General features: G+C 31.0%; 1 protein-coding gene across 2 annotated transcripts; it reads left to right on the top strand.

Moving 5' to 3' along the window:
• Positions 1–4,123: 4,123 nt before the first annotated feature.
• On the top strand, positions 4,124–17,206 carry LOC139481843 (tyrosinase-like protein 2). Of its 2 annotated transcripts, none has more exons than XM_071265359.1 (4): positions 4,124–4,287; positions 14,423–14,746; positions 15,297–15,409; positions 15,812–17,206. In XM_071265359.1, exons 2-4 carry the CDS (start codon positions 14,429–14,431, stop codon positions 17,064–17,066), a joined length of 1,686 nt encoding a protein of 561 aa, XP_071121460.1. In that variant the 5' UTR covers positions 4,124–4,287; positions 14,423–14,428; the 3' UTR covers positions 17,067–17,206. The 2 variants fall into 2 exon arrangements, with proteins under 2 accessions (XP_071121460.1, XP_071121461.1); XM_071265360.1 differs by lacking the exon at positions 4,124–4,287 and adding an exon at positions 13,382–13,561.
• The last annotated feature ends 1,076 nt before the right edge of the window (positions 17,207–18,282 follow it).

The following is an 18,282-nucleotide window of genomic DNA, read 5'->3' on the forward strand; positions in this document are numbered from 1 at the left end:
AACTACGTTAATTATGTAATCACTCTGTATTTCAGATAGTAAATTAATGATTTTTTTGTCATATAGACAGGAGGACAACTTGTTCTTTCAATAGAGCAAACTTTCCAAACAATTTTTTAGGAAGTCCAGATTCAAAACAGATAAGTGAAACAAATGAAACAGAGAAAAAGAGGTTTGTTCATTATTGTCTGATTGTTTGCTTCAGTAGCAAATATTTCATGCATTTTTAAGATGCCAATGATTTGGTTATAATTCATATGGGTATATTCTGCAGTGGATTATTCTGGATAAAGGACAGGAATAACGACTGCCGCTTGGCCATCTAATGCATGGGTTTCACGTTACAAAGCGGCTTATGGTTGTGGTGCCAATATATGAGTATCTTCATATTCACTGCCTCACGTGAACTCCAGTTATAGATGCATCACCCGTTATGGGCAGATCTGATCCACTGAGATCAGTCCGGTAAAAGCTATTAGCCAAAATATACAAGTCTTACTAATCATGATAATGTACATTGAATCTTCTGGGAACATTCGAACAAGAATATTTGCCTGTGTGACGTGTGTGCTCATTGCGATACCACACGATGTTGAATGTTAAGTGTTTTTTTTATCAAAAATGGTAATGAAAGTGCTAAATAAAATTAGTGAACATCCATCTCCAAATGTGGTCGAAGTGTTGAAACCAGATTTTTGCGTCAATCAATGTGTTTGCAAAAAATAAGGACACAGATGTTGATCAGTATTGTCATCCAAATATTTTGAGAAAGATTTAAATAATTGTCGAATTCTGGGCTTGTGTTAATTTGGAATTATTCAGTCAATTTTTTTTTTATTTCAGTAATTATCATAAATGAAATTGCTCCGGTGTTCAACGTTTTCAATATTAAATTTTATTTCATTCTATAAATTCTATGTCAGGCATTATGTAAAATGCCTAGAAAAAATTAGTCATTATGTACAATGACTGAATCTTGCAGGCATTTTAGAAAATGCCTAACGTTATAGGCATTTTACAAAATGCCTAAATTTAGAAAATGCCTGTTGCATATACATCATTTACTGTTGCAAATGTATGAACTATTGTAAATAATAAGGAACTTCTTATCCCAGGCAGACCATCTCTAGTCCTATTGGGCACAATTTTTTGAAACTTTTGGTCCTCAGTGCACTTCAACTTTGTACGTGGTTTTGGCTTTCGAACTTTTTTCATCAGAGCGTCGCTGGTAAGTCTTGTGTAGACGAAACACGCGTCTGGCGTATTGGATTTTAAATCTGGCTCCTTTTGTTAGCTATTGTTCGTGTGTTTCTCTGTCCTATTTGTTCTCCCGTTTATTCGTATGGTAGTCCTATCATGTAATGTTGTCATTTAAAATTATATTTAACATTGCCATAAAAGCGGGAGGTTTGGCATGCCACAAAACAAGGTATAACCCATTTTTTTTTTTTTATTAAAATGTCCTGTACCAAGTCAGGAAAATGGCCATTGTTATATTATAGTTCGTTTCTGTTGGTGTTACATTTTGATAATGTGTTTCTGTTGTGTCGTAGTTCTCTTATGATTGATGTGTTTCCCTCAGTTTTAGTGTGTAACCCGGATTTGTTTTTTTATCAATCGATTTATGAATTTCAAGCAGCAGTATACTACTCTTGCCTTTATTAAATGAATTCATCTGAAAGAGAATAATGATCTATATTAAGTATTTGTTATTAATAACCCTGTTTAGGAATAAATGCACGGAAAATAAATTTACAAATGTTATGTATCATGTACATGTCTTTTACATTTTCTGTGCACATATGGATTAATGTCATGTCGCCTTATTGTAATATACCAATAACATTGTTGAACTGTTCTAATGAAATAAATAATTCGTCATCATCTATTACACCATACACATATTGTATCCAGTTATTAAATCAATTTTGAAGAAAAGAAATTGAATTGTTATTTATTGTATTCAGATTGTTATACCAAATAGGTATTTAATTTTATAATTCACATTTCTTTTTTATCAATAATATTATTCCATACTATGAATACATCTTTCAAAAAGATGTTTTTAATTTTTGAACAAAAATGTTTCATATAAAAAGGGCCCCGGCGACTGAGTGGTCTAAGTAGTTGAACTACTGTATAATTAGCATATCAACACGGAGGTTTTGATTTTAAGTCCTGTAAGTGGAAGATGTCTTCTACTCAAATAATAATTTACTAGGAATGTGATTTGTCTGAAGGTCGGTGGTTCTCTACTAGCACCCTGTATTCTTATACTAATCAACTAATAAAAAGGACGAAATATCAAAATAAGTTTAAAAATGGCGTTAAACACAAATAAATCAACCGAGGTGTCATCGCTTATCAACAAAGTGCACGAGACTAATTATTTTTTTCAAATGATAATTCAATTCAATTCAATTCAAATCTTTATTGCCATAAAACTACATATTTATAGTATGTGACACAACATAATAAAATGAAAATAAAAAATAACAAGATCATTAATATCCACAATAAAAGTAAATATTTTAAGTCCTTTGTCCTCAGTTCAATAGACTGTTTTAAAAAGGATCCTAGCTTATTTACCTGAATGTAATAGATATACAAATACTTTCCATATAATTCACCTCTCGATAATTATTTATATTCATTTTATATTAAACATATACAGATATAATGATTTTAATCCTGCCTTAGAATAATATCCAATCAATACAACCTTGTCACTCGTCAAATAGGAGAATAACATGGACATGGGTAAAAGAAAAGTAAAAAGTAAAATAACAAACCTCCAATTTCCTTATCAATTGGCAAATCAAACGTTCATACAAAAAACATACCAAAGGGATATTCAAACTCAGAAGTTTGGGGGATTTTAACGTCAAAATAAAGGGGTCTAAAATTGGTACGATGTACTTGAAAAAAGGGTCAGATAAATTAAAAATCAACTCATCAAATGAAATATCTAATAATACATGTTTTGAAAAAAAGCTTGTTGGTGAGTTATTAATATTTGCATATTCCAAGCTATATATCAAAATAAACAGGACTGTATCCTGGAGGCTTAAAGTGTTACATTATGATGATGTATCATATATATAATTTTAAAATGATGTGCTGGTTTTTGATTTAACAATATAGATTTTTAATATCATATACACAAATTAAAAACATGTGTGTTACAAACTGAAAAAAAACCTAACATACACTCATATATAATATGAATATATTCATATATCAATTGTTGAAAGTAAGACAACACAAAATAAAAATTACAACATATGAACAAGAACAAAATTGTTTGTGATTAATTTTTCTCAAAAGTTGAGAATCAATTTTGACAGTAAAACATATATTTTGAGTGCAGATTGTTAGCTTGAGAATAGTTTATACTTCAGAGTCTGAATATTTAACATTGACTACATACGAGAACTGACAAGGTAATTCGAGCGGGAAAAATAGGAACATTAGAAGGAAAAATATATATTTTGAGTGCAGAATGTTAGTTCGAGAATACTTTATAAATCAAAGTCTGAATATCAAACATTGCTGAAATACGATAATGGCAAGCCAATTTTTACCGTCTAAAAACAAGTTTGAAAAACATACAAAGTTTTCTTTGTTACATCATGGCTTACCTTTTGAACTCCCAAAAAATTAATAATAAAAAGGTTGAACTTTATCAACGTATAACTACAACATGTACGTTTCCACATGCATGCGTAACATACACAGCAGGGTTTTACCACTTTCTACTTCAGACAATGCATGAACCGAGTAAGGAATATGACAGTTGTTACCCATTCATGTGATGTGTTTGAGCTTTTGATTTTGCCCTTTGGTTAGGAAATTTTCGTGTTTGAGTTTTCCTCGGAATTCAGTATTTTTATGATTTCACTTAATACAAAGGCAGGTGCCCGCATCCCCCCGACCCAGACGTCATACAAGATATATAGGGTCAATGTAAGAACCATTTTAGCTTATCACGACTTCAAATAAGCGTTTACTTTTATTTAAACAAACAATGTTCAGGAAAGAAATATAGTTATTTTTCTGAATATTTGTTTTAGATAAATGTCAATATACATGTGAATTTTTCCCACTAAATAAAAACTACAAGTTTTCTTTATTATTTTTTTTTTCTGAACAAGTTACAAAGTAAAACAAGAGTAACATCTGATAATTATTGATCGATTAAATTACACTTGTAACATCTATATCAAAATAATACTTGCTATTACATGTATTCAATAGAGAGATAAAATAATACGCCGGCTTTTCATTGTAAGTATCTTTGTTTTGTATTAAGTTAATAGCCTAATTTTTGGTGGTGGAATGAAGTTCATTCCAGGTTTGATTTGTATATTATTTTTAAATTTGATTAACTGAATGGATATGCACAGATGCTCAATGAATAGATAATTGTTTTGAATGAATGATAAAAGTCAAGTGAAAGTTTAAACATATATTTTGTATATGATTAATGGATTTATTGTAAACTAACATGATATATTATTACAATTAAGATAAGTTCAAATATAGAGACGCGTCAATAGTTTTCAGTGTGATGAAATACAAAATTATTAACTAAAAAACAAAAAAAAAGTATACCACCGAATCTCCTATACATGTAATTAGAAATAAACTGCTACTTCAAAGAGAACAAAAATAAATGAAAACCGGATATACGTTTTGAATATGATTAATGGATTTATTGTAAACTAAAATAATATATTATTACAATTAAGATAACTTCAAATATAGAGACGCGTCAATAGTTTTCAGAGTGATGAAATATAAAATTAACTAAAAAACTAAAAAAAATTATACCACCGAATCTCCTATACATGAAATTAGAAATAAACTGCTACTTCAAAGAGAATAAAACTAAATGAAAACCGGATATACATTAAGTTGAAAAAAAGAAGGTGTTGAAAGACTTTTCACTCATAAATCCTAATTATACCGATGTTCCCTAGCAGGCATGATCATTATATCAAAAGCAATCTAGAAAATTAAATATAGAATTAACAGACTAACTTAATTATTTGTCAAAAAAAAGGCCAAAAAATAAAGATAAGAGTATACATGTTATTGAGTGCTTAAATATTATTAATGAACAAAAATCGGAAAAAAAGAAGGAAAAAATTTAAAAGACCCATCAACAAACCCGCATGAATAATGTTTGAGCTGCCGCGACGTTATATCACTTATGATTTGACAGATCAGTTTAATCTTAATAAAGAAGACTTATTGGATTTAAATAGCCAGTTTTATATTTAAAAAAAATGCGACGCATTTGAATTCGTCAATGACGTAACCAAGAGACATACAAGGGAACTAATACACACATTCATATAAACGCATGTTTACTTATTTATTGCTGTTTCCTATAGATTTTCTTTGCAAAAAATCACTTTTTGATAAAGGAGCAGTAAAGTCCATGTAAGTGTTAATCGATATCTTCAAAATTAATAGAACAAAAAGTGAAATAAAAACCACCAAGGAAAACGTCTAAAAGACAATAACGGGATAAATATTTCTCCAACTCATTCGGTATACGAGATTTTGCAGCTGCTATTCAGATTTTGTAATCACCAGTGTTTTCTAAAAAGTCGAAGAACCAGCGGTGTGTCAAAGAACGTCTATGTCTTTTTCCAAATAAAATCCACCCCTTATGTGCTCTGTTTATGTGCCTTTTATATTTGTTGAAATATTTGCTTGTTTTATATAGATTTAGATTATAACACAATGTTGACCACTTTACTTCTATTTTTTTTACTTTTGATATAGTATGTCTGTTTGTTTGGTTCACATGCTACTGTCAATATAATGACATTTCGAGAGGATAAGCTATCAATAAAACCAGATTCAATCCGCCATTTTCTACATAAGAAAATATCTGTAACAAATCAGGAATATGACAGTTTTTATCCATTCGTTTGAGTTGGTTAAACTTTTGGTTTTGCCATGTTGTCTATCAATTCGTATAAATTCTAATTTGGCCCTTCTAACATTTTTAATTCGAAGTGTCACTGATCAGTCTTTTGTAGACTAAACCCTCGTATGGCGTTCAAAACTATGCTGAGTTTATTAACATGTGATGCATGTAAATGTAAAGAAACATGTTTTCTTTATTTGCACGTTTCATGATTTAAAGAGGAAAACAAGTTTCATTCCACTGCCCATATATGTGTTTACTTCCTGGAAAAAAACATTAGTTGTCATGTCTTATCCGTTTGCTTAGGTAAATAGACATGACATAAAAATAGATACAAAATATCAATGAAAAATGAAGAAGTTTTTCTTTGAATTTTTTTTTCATTTTATCTATTTAGTCTGAAATAATTTTGGTACGATAATAACTATACTATCCCTATTTATAAATGTGTCTCGATGTTAAAGAGGAATATCAAACTCGTAAAAGGAATATGAAGTATTGATCAATGTCACGTCCGATAGTCCCAAGTAATCAAATGTTGTTTGGCTTTCATTATTTACATACGCTGGAATAATTGATTATGTTTCATAATGTAATGCATATAAAACATGTAAAGAACATGCATTTATCACGTACATTTTTCATTATTTCCTATGTATACATATTTATACAGTATGCACTTCTAATTCAAAATGAAAATGCGTGTTGAAAAATAAAATATCTAATGATAAATATATTCCAAGAAAAGCCTGAATTTACAGAGAATTCAATTTGACTTTATCTCCGCCAAAACAAATGAACGTGGCATACATACAATTACGAAAACATTATCACAATTTTTCATATAAGCGTATGTTTGCCAAATTGTCAATTTATATGGCCTTAATTGGTCGTTATACTGATGCATCCTCGATACATACATTTTAGGTTTTTTTGTCTGTAACATACTTTAATGGAGAAAAAAAATGAATTGATCAATTTAATCGAGTGCCACTGGATTGATGCATAAATCACAATAAAGGTCAATGGCCATGAGTTTATTTTAATTTGAACAACATAATGTATTGGAAACAAAAGTTGGTTGACCTTAAAAATATATGTAATGAAAACAAATTGCACCCAGTACATTTTGACAAAAGACATCTGGTGTAGTTCTGAAAACCACATCTGCTGAAATTTGTTTCTGTCTTGTGTGAATTAAAAAAAACCCCTGAGAAACCAAAATCACTATTAATAATTGAACTTTAAGGTCATACTATTCAGTTTCGATCAAATGATGTATGTTTTACGAAAATTTGCAACCAAGCTAATTTTCAACTAAGCTATCAAAATATGTAATAAAAGATATACCTTCATGTGCTACTTTAAGAGATAAAAAGTGTCGAAGAAACACATCAACTATAGGTGGTAAAGAATCAAACGAAACAAACATAAACACTAAAGTGCATCCCCCCCCAAAAAAAAACCACCCTAACCAAACAAACAAAAAAACAACAAAAACAAAAGCAACAAAAAAAACCCAACAACAACACGACAGTGGAACATACATAAAAACAAGCTATAAGATAACAACTATCATACTCAAGATGTGGAGCAGGACATTTAAAAAACAATGATGGGTTGAGCCTGGTTTTGTGGTTATCTAAATATCGCGTTTAATGGCACATTATCTGTGCATAATGCATAAGTGCGCAAACATTGAGAAGTCGTTGAACAACCTTTGCATGTATTAAGCGTTAAAAAAAATTGATTGGTATCTTCCAATGCACATACATTGTATTAAAATATATGCTGTGAATATGTGAAGACTCTTACATGTTTGAAAATTGCTTCTGCTGAACATGTTGAAGTTGTATGACGAAAAATAAAAAAAAATACAATTTCATAAATGCTTTATTCGGCCGGGACAAAGGGAATTAATAATAAGAACAAAATGTGTGTCTTGCAATTTTACATTGAGAAGGAATTATATTTATATTGATCTAATATATAGGACAAAACGTTACACAAACATGAATTATATTTTTTATCTTATGATGTTTTAATATAATATTATTAGTAACGCAGTATCCAATTGTCCTAATACGAGAATTTATCGGGTCAATAAAAACCATATCGGGTGACGCGAAGCCAAACCCGATATGAATGATATTGACCCGGTAAATTCCGTATTAGGACAATTGAACACTGTGTAACGAATTTATCCTGATTTTGTTATTAAATACATATTATAATATTCAAATTCAATATTAGGATAATATCATCCAAATATATTTTAGGTATTAAGGTTCATTCTAACCTTTTGTCTTAAAATGGCCGTATTCACACCACAAATTTTACTCTAAGTACAGACAAACCTGTGCACCTGCAAAAGTTTTAAAGGCAGGGATTGACCTAGATAATTGAGTTTTAAATGCGTTTTATGGTTCAGAAAATTATAAACTTTTCTGGATTTTGCTTTTCATTTTTTTTCATTCCTGCAGAAGCTACAAAAATAAACTAAGTTGAGAAAACGTTTGCGAAGCTCCCTTCATATAATCGATGTTGTGAGTAGTATTTATTTAAATGGACAATAGATGGACAATAGACACCTGTAAACAATAGGTGATTTGAACTGTGTAACTGAGGGGCCGTATCAAATGAAACTCGTGTGCTTGTTTATTTTGCTATCTTCTACAGACTAAAAAAAATCAAGTCAAAATAACTGTGAAAAATACAAAACGTTAGGACTATAAGGTCAATGGTATATGGGAGATAATACCAATTGACGTAATAAATAAGGGAGATAATTCCAATTGACGTAAAAAAAGTGTACTGAAATTTATTAGCCAATCAAATTGCAAAAAAATAACTCCAAACCAGAATAATAAAATAACTCTCACTAGATTTGGTATGTTATCAGCTGTTTTCTTGATCTAATTTAATCAGGGACACACCAAACGAAAAACATGAAAGTTTAAGAGATATAAACTTTGAAGGATGTATATGCTTATGTCACCCTGTACTAACAGTCCGCCAGCATATCGATACAGGGTGGTCTGAAATGGGGAGGAGTGGGGTTGCTCTTCATTTCTGTATTCGTTTTTTTTTATAATTTAGTCCAATAGTCTCTATTCTTTATAAATTTTGTCAATATAATCTTTTTTCTTTACATTTTACCACTCCATTAACTTCCCAATTTATTCTAAATTCATTGATTTTCAGAGAAATTCTTTAAACATACTTTATCTATTGTGAATATGAATTTTATCTTTGGAAACTTTTTCTCCTTTCCCCCTTTTATTTCTTGTTGGTAGTGTAGGCCAATGTAAATATACACAAAAACATTCATAAAGCGTTGACGGCTTTTACTGGATTTTGATGCATTTTGTTATATGCTTTTGCCATGTGATTATGGACTTTTCGAATTGATTTTCCTCTAAGTTCAGTATTTTTGTGATTTTACTTTTTAATCTGCATTGGGAAAAATTAAAAACGTTCAAATCAAACTTTTTATGTACATATAAGAATGGAAAATACCTGTTTCGTTAAAACATCAGGAAACTCTCGAGTAATGTTTATATTATGATAACTATTTAAATACAATATGTTGCCTCTAGTGGTTGTTTTATTAATTCATACTAAATTTACTGAAATTCTCTGTAAACATATATTTAAAAACCTTTTATGTTCCTTGAAATCAATACTTTGTCACTTTAGATAAAATATAGATAAAAATCAAGATAAAATAGAACGCTTTGATTTTTCTAAAAAATCAAAAGAAATATATAGCCTTTAAACTTTTTTGAAGACGATGTAGCTATTACAAAATAGCACAAAAATAAGGGAGCCGGGTGAAGGGGCTGAATTTGGTGGGGGTTTAGGGTCAATTATGGAGGATGTAAAAAAGCAATTCGTAAATGTATATTGAGTTTTCGTTTTTTTTGCCTCAAACAGATTTTATGTTCAGGATTGGGAAAAATTAAAAACGTTCAAATCAAACTTTTTATGTACATATAATTATGGAAAATACAAAATACAAGTTTCGTTGAAAAATCAGGAAAGTAATGTTTATATAATGACAACTATTTAAATACAATATGTTACTTCTGGTTGTCGTTTCATTAATTAATACTTAACGTGAAATTCTCTGTAAACATATTTTTAAAACCTTTTATGTTCCTTGAAATCAATACTTTGTCAAGATAGATAAAATATAGATACAAATCAAGATAAAAAAGAACGCGTTGATTGCTAGGGGTCTGGGGTTTTGATGGGCTTTGGGTTATTTGTGGAGGATATTAAAAAAGCAATTCGAAAATGTATATTGAGTTTTCTTTTTTTTTGCCTCAAGCAGATTTGTGTTCAGGAGTGAATTTTTAGAATCTTGTGAAATTTTGTACTAACAAAGCTTACAAAAATGTACGTCATTCCAGTCTCACATTTCAAATTTTCTGCTAAAGTGTTATTGAACAGCCGGATGTTTATTGTATCACTATCAGTTATTTCACATTTTTTAACGGGAAATTGTCTTGTCAAATAAACATTTATAACCATGCAATTTAAATCGCACAATTTAATTGCTCGGTTCTTTTTTTAATTACCTATTTAAACATTTGATTGCTTTTTTTTAAATTTTCAACTATGTCACTTCACATGTATTTCCATTTTTTATTTCTATTGTACAAAAACAATATCCTATAATCTTTTTAACCTATCTAAACCAAGAAATGCTTGTACGTTCAACATGTTGCGAAGAATAAGCTTAAGTTTGACACCACTAAATATATGTTTTACATCAGAATAATGAAAGCAAAGTATTAGTGTGTAGGTCTTGATGGTGTTAATATTTATTTATGTATTCCTTTTTTTAAAAGGAGGAGGGGAAAGGGGGGGGGGGTATTTTCTGTTATCATTCTGACTCTGTAAGTTTCTCTGAAAATTAGCTTACCCCTAGATTTATTTGTATTAAATGGTTCCTTTATTCGGTACATTTTTCATTTCTGCAATCAGTAAATCCTAACAGAAATCTATTTCCCCCTTTTTGGTGATACCTGTCGTATTATACACCAAGTATATGGTATAAATAGTTTTTCGAAGATATTAAAGAAGCGATCACGGCCGTTGGTCGAAAATGACATGTATACACATTTCACCCCCTTTCCTTGCAAAACAAAAAATATTTTTTGGTTAAATGCAAAGTGATGATATATGCCTTTAAAATGATCGTCTACTATCGTAAATGTTCACTACCTGTAATGGTAAGCTGGGAAAAATAACCTAAATGACATATAATGACCCTTTTAGAAGACACTTTCCCTATGGAATATAAATTAACACGACAAAATTTGATTTAAGCGAACTCATTTAAGAGTAACGAATGAGAAGAAAGGAAACGAGGCAAATATTGACCAACCTCATATGTCTGCTATATTACTAACAGAGACGTTTCTAAAGAACTTACACAACAACAATCATAAATAAATGAAACCTTACTTAGTCTCAATTCACCATTTTGATCTCAACATCATCTAGTCCTAAACATGTTAATTTTGTAAATAGGTTAAAGGTATTTTCAGATACTTTTATTTTTGTTGTTGTAAATGTTGTACCCTATAGTAGATTTGCAAACAATTCGGTATGTTGTTGTTTATAATTCTAACATTCTTCTTTCACTTTGTGAATAAACCCATGATCTAAATCCAATAAAAAATGTTTGCACACGCGTATATTGACTACTGCAGAATAATGAATGTTGTCAAATTGGCATGCATTTAATACATTTCCTTAACTTTCAAACTCTTAAATAATGCACATATTGTTACTAATGCATTTATTATGACTATAATAAAAAAATTGAAAACAACATGTTTGATAATTTAATGCGTCCTAAGCGCTTTCTGGATTTACCTTCATCAGGAACGCTCACAGCCAAAATTTGAAGTCCGAGGATGTATAAGTACCGAAACCGTTGAAGAGCTATATGTCAAAAATACTTAAAATAAATAGCCAACTTTGCCTGAGGTGTAATGTGTTGCAATTCGAAATTGCCATAATTGACCTAGATACGACAACCGTTCATGCCGGCTGTTCAAAACTCCTCCCTCTGTAAAATCATATTGCCAGTCGTGTGCTTGTTTACAAACAAAAAAAGAGAGGTTCACGGAAGAGCCTTCACAAACGCTCTACACTTATACACATCGGATATAGAAATTACTTTAAATGTTCTAATCAGAATCGAAATAATTGATGCAAGCTATACTTTATTGTAGTTTTAACATTAAAGGCTTTATATTCGTGTAATCACGATTATAATGCCTACCCATGTTACAAATACAATAAAGTATAACCTGCATCAATCATTTCTTAAATAACAACTACTGAAGAGATTTTAATTGACTACACCCTTTTGTGTGAACAGTACCGAACTAGGCGCAATGACATCGTTGGAAATATTTTTTTTATCAAGATTCTGAATTAAATTTAAAATTGATTGTTGAGTATTTTCATATCAAAATTGCTGTTTTAGTTGCAAATTTGTTTCCTAGTGAACTTTGCTGTCTTCATTCAACTATACGGATGGTTGAGTTCAACAAAGATAACCTACACTGTATGGACTAAACAAAAAAGTGTGAAGACGACAGCTTGTATGATCTGAAATAGCTTTCTCACACTTGACTACACTCGCTTACCTCTCTAACTGATATTAGTAGGATCTTGTCAGTGGTATATGTAATACACCTCCACAAATCAAAAGGCTATGATTTTATATTATGAATGCCGAACCATTGTTTGATTGTTCTTTCTATCTGAGGAAGATCAACTATTAGTTTTTCTTTAGACAAGTGGGTGTTGAAGAACGAAACGATTAGAATGATAGATGTTTCATAATAACCAGATCAAAAAGCAGTGGAATTACTAAAAAGGGTGGTCAAACTAATTTCTGACAAACAGGGGAAAAAACGGTTAAAAAGGTTTTTTTAAGATATCATAAATCAGACATTCAAATCCACCTAAATTCCCATACTTCTATTTCCTTGCTTTTTACCTATGATCCATTTTTAATAAACCCAATTTCACCAAAACCTTTCCATTAATCTACTTATCCCCATCTCACCAAATACACTAAACGCCATCAAACCAAAACGTGTTCACTAACAAAGGAAAAAAAAACCGCTTATATAAAGGTCATTGATCTTTAATACTTTGTTTGTAAGTTTGCTTGTTTTTTTCTTCCATTAAATATCTCTCATATTGCAATAAATTCACCTCTTTTTTTTCTTTTTTTTATAACGATCTATACATGTACGTTTGAAAATGAATGTTTAGAGGGAAAAAATCTTCCCATTTATATTTATTTTTCATTATATTAAATCTGAATTGCTAACTACAACATTCTTTGATTACATTTACAAGGAGAACACAACCATTATTACTTTACCTTACTCCGTTTTTGACATTTGATTTTAACATGTAGCATATCGATCGGTCAACATGTTTCATCGGAAGCGTTCAAAATTACATCTTAAATATTTTTGAAGTATTTTTCCATTGTATATGTAGTGTTGTATGCATAAAAGGTGGTGTAATATTATGTAAACGGATAATTGTACATTTCACCTCGGCTTGGAATGAAAGGTACATGTTTTATTTTGACGTCATATTTACAATTCAAAAAACAAAATATCACACACAGAAAAGTATTGTTTATTCAACTGTTTTACCAATGGCATTGTTCGGTGCAATATATAAGAACATAGTATACACATGACAAACAAATAAACTCATCATAGATACCAGGACTAAATTTTGTATATACGCCATTCGCGCGTTTCGTCTACAAAAGACTCATCAGTGACGCTTTTAAAGGATTAATGCACATCATATGTTTAAACGTGAGAATATGTGTAAATTATTACATTTTGTGAAGAACGTGAGCATATAAGAGTAAATAGTTATCAAAGGTGCCAGACTTATGATTTAATACGCCAGACGCGCGTTTTGTCTACATACGACTTGTCAGTGACAGATCAAAAAGTATGCTGATGTAAAAATATTTTCGATAAAATCATCAACCATAAATATTGAATCGCATGCCAAAAAAGGATACCGGTTTATCAAGAAAGATTCGTGGAAACATATTTGGGTGTGTCTTAACACAGTGACATACCCAGGGGAATAAAAACCTGAGAGAAGATGAAAACATACAGATCTAGACAAACCATCTGGAAAATGACCGTCCATACTACATTAAATAGAAATGAGAACTGTGACGTGAAATGAGTATTGCCGTGCATTTAGGCAAAGCATTTAACTTTTTATCTTAGTTTAGATAAAAAACAAAAAAGAAAAAGAAAAATCACTGGAAATTGTACTAAATACTCATACACATTATTTAAACACGTATAACTTGCGATCTTGATCACTTGGAAAATTCAAATATATTTCATTCAAAAGTAGAATACAAGTACTTGGTTTATAAAATCATATTTTTTCTAGGTACCCATGAAGCCTACATCACAACTACTGCTATTGCTCCTATGGCATTCCGTATTATTATCCGTCTGTGACGTCATAACTAACCAGTATCCTGCTTTGGTTTCCGAATGTAAAGATCATGACTCACAGAAGCAATATAAGTGTATACTGTCAAATCTTGACAAAGCAGATTGGTCACGTGACGATGCAGATGGCTTAAAACTGAGATTACGACAAGACTTTTACTGGCATCCAACAAAAAGGATACGACGAGAATGTAGAGCACTAACGAGAGAAGAATTCAAAGAAATGGTTGATGCTATAAATGCTTTAAAGAAAGATAAAGTAAGCAATTTTAAAAGAAAACGAATAAAACGATTATGTCGAAATTTTGATATTTTCTGTTTAAATAAGAAATATTTATGATATAAATGAATAATAAGATTCACTCTGTAAAAAAGAAGCATTTTCCAAAATTAAATTCAAATAATTTTTCAAAAGTAAAATTGATGTCTATAGCTAATCAATGGACTCGTTAACTCAATATCAGGTGTACAATATCAAGTTTTGAAATATGATCTGAGGTACAACCTTTATACTACTGATGCAGTGGTAAATAGCGTATAATGAATTTCAAAACTTGATATTGTACACCTGATATTGGAGTAACGAATCCATTGATTAGCTATAGAAATCAATTTTTCTCTTCAAATAAACAAGTTGACAATAACGTCCTAGGAACATAAGAGATTCCACAATACAGTAAAAGTTTAGAATGTATTTACCATTTACCGTTACAACACTGTCACCAAGACCTCCTCATCAGTTTTGGTGTATCTACTTTGTACAAATATGTTTTCTCCTATTAATACTGTTATGTTGGTTTCATTTGTAGAGTATGTCTCCTAATGTTTATGACTACATTGCTGATTACCATACAAACGAAGCAGTTAATTCGGTTCACTTTGGTTCCAACTTTTTTGGCTGGCATAAAATGTATATTCTAAAGTAAGTATGTAAAGAATTGTTCATTTGAAGACGGGGATGTAGATTTAGTAAATAAACTCCTCATGGATACCATGGTTGAAATTTTATAGTTGCGCCAGACGTGCGTTTTGTTTACAAAAGACTCATCAGTGCCGCTCGAATAAATCATTGGTATTTTCTATCTGTCTTCATCGTTATGATATACAATAGGTAAAAAGAAAATCCTCGAATTTCAATTATTTTTTTGTATGAATGAGTTAAGGGCTATTTTGTTGACTACAGTCCCGGGACCCTCTGTTTTGTCTTCAACTGCATATTAATATAAACACTGTATACTGATGCCTAATTGACTTGTCTCATTTTAACAAATTAAGGTAAACAATTATACTGTTTATCAACTTTTTGAAATCAATGATATTTCAGATTTGAAGAGCTGCTACGAAAAGTCAACCCAAATGTAACATTATGCTACTGGGATTCAAGATTAGACCACCACATGAAAGACCCCAAGAAATCCATGATGTTTACATCAGAGTTTTTCGGTGATGCTAGAGGTCCAATCCAAACAGGACCTTTTGCACGTTGGAAAACAATAAGAAATAAACTTCTCTTTCGAGACTTAGGAAAAGAAGGAAATCCCATTTCTTATAAAGATATAGAAACCGTTTTATCAAAAAAGCACCACGTCCAAATAACGAACCCGACATCGGATCCTAACAGTGAAGTCGAAATGATGCATAATATGGTCCATGCCTTCGTCGGTGGTCAAATGAATGATTTCAATACTAGTTCACAAGATCCATTTTTCTGGATTCATCATGCTTTCATTGATGCAGTTTGGACCGTTTTTTGTCGGCAGTTACGTCATCGTAATATAGATCCACAAGACGATTACGTCATCGTCGATAATGAAAAGCACAAACCCGAGAGATATATGGATCATCTATTTCCTATGAAGAATATAGATGGATATAGTGATTATTTTGCCAATAACATATATTCGTATGGTGATTTTGCAAAATGTCCTACTTGTTTAAACTCTCCATACCTAAAATGCGACCATGCATCAAACAAGTGTGTAGGCATCGAGCTTCACGAACCACGTAGAAGGGTGGAGACCCCACCAAAAAGAATAAAAACAAACCATTTATCTACACCTCAGAATGATTTTACCGTACTGGCAGGAGATGATAAAGACTGGGTCTATATCCCGGTTAAAATTGTTGTTCGGAATGCACTAGAAAAATCTCTAAAGAAAAATGTCATAGGTGGATGTGAATATTTAGGAGCCGGATATGATGATTTATGTTCAAAGTCTGTAGCCATAGTTCAATCCAATGGAATTACATACCACGGAACATATAGAAATTATATTGTAAACGATGCTTCTATTCCTCAGTGGGTATACGCATATGTTGGAGTTAAAGATCCAGGAACAGGGTCCAGTCAGGCTTTCATCAGTATAACCGACAAAAACCACAAGCCATGTGATGCATTTTGTCTTGATCTAAAAGCGAAAAAGTATCGGTCATGTCCAGGAGTAATTTCCGTAACAAATAAGAAACCAAGGCTGTACTATAACACCCTTAAGGAAGCAGAGGAAAATGGGTATCCATTTAATCCTTTAGAGCCGGATACTCTTGATCCGCGAATTAAAATGGCGTTCCTTTGCTATTAAATCTGATGGAAGGCATGAATCTTGTTTTATTTTACATTGGATTTCCTTTAAATATAAAGAGAATCAGTACTACTTTTGATTTATGCAAACGAGCATAATATTGAAATTTGTTATTAAAGCTATTTATTGGGAAGGTTTTACATATGTTTCCTTATTCTTGTTAATAATTATTGGCATGGAATTGAAAGAACAAATATAAAAAAAACGTGGAAAAATCATATTTGCCAAAACAATTGGTCTGATATATTTGCATTGTATCATTTGATCCACAATTGGAGAACAAATGGGTTTTTCATAAAATATAGTTTCAATTAATTTTATCTTGATGGTTCGTAGCATTTCCTCTTGATTAACATTGGAGAATATTCAAATCACTTCATATAGTGTACGATTGGTAGACCAATAGGGTTTTCTGTGTTTCAACATACTAGCGGTATGTGTTTGTGATCTTCGCTCTTTAGAAACCAGCATTATATTAGTTGTATAATCTGCATATCTTCCGATTGTGTGATATTCTCGATTATGTCGTTTTATCTGAGTATCTATACTTTTAAACGAGAAGACTTTATTTTGTGTGTTGCTTCTCTTCCTTCCTTAAACTAATCATCACGTCTCTGTCTTCTAAAGGTACCATGTATAGTCGCATTTGTCATCCATTCTTATATTTATTCAGTTTGGATTATTTTGGGAGAAAAACAAAAAATAAAGGCGTCCGGATATTGTTTCCGTCATCAGACCGATCATATCAGATCTAATACAGCAGTGATCGCCATGAAGAAGAAAATTAGAATTAATAGTTAATAGCAAATAAACTTTATAAATAATAAATATCGAAATAAAGAAACGCGGGTATCTTACCGGGGTATCCCCAAACTAAAGACTATAAAGTTGGAATTTCCTGCTTCTCCGCTTTACACACGGCATTAATGAATTAGATATCGGCTCGGGATCAGGAACTATGAGTAGGTAGGGTGACACATCTGGTTCTGAATACTGTTTGATATTAGATTCCATGAATAACCATATGTATAGATATACGAAGATTTGGTTTGATTGTCAATGATACAACTCACCATCCATATCACAATTTTGTAAAAGTAAACCGTTATGGGTAAAAGCACCGCATACCAAGCTATGAAGGGCCCTAGAAATCGGGAAAACCAACGGCGTAATCTATATAAAAAAACAAGAAACATGTACATGTATAAACCACATC

Source organism: Mytilus edulis, chromosome 7 (genome assembly GCF_963676685.1).
Source record: "Mytilus edulis chromosome 7, xbMytEdul2.2, whole genome shotgun sequence".
NCBI classification, from domain to species: Eukaryota; Metazoa; Mollusca; class Bivalvia; order Mytilida; family Mytilidae; genus Mytilus; species Mytilus edulis.

Bases quoted from the DNA above. Each gene is read 5' to 3' on its own strand.
- LOC139481843 (XM_071265359.1), top strand. From the start codon at position 14,429: ATGAAGCCTACATCACAACTACTGCTATTGCTCCTATGGCATTCCGTA. The intron at 14,747-15,296 runs GTAAGCAATTTT...TTTCATTTGTAG, and splicing joins ATGCTTTAAAGAAAGATAAA to AGTATGTCTCCTAATGTTTA. The intron at 15,410-15,811 runs GTAAGTATGTAA...ATGATATTTCAG, and splicing joins CATAAAATGTATATTCTAAA to ATTTGAAGAGCTGCTACGAA.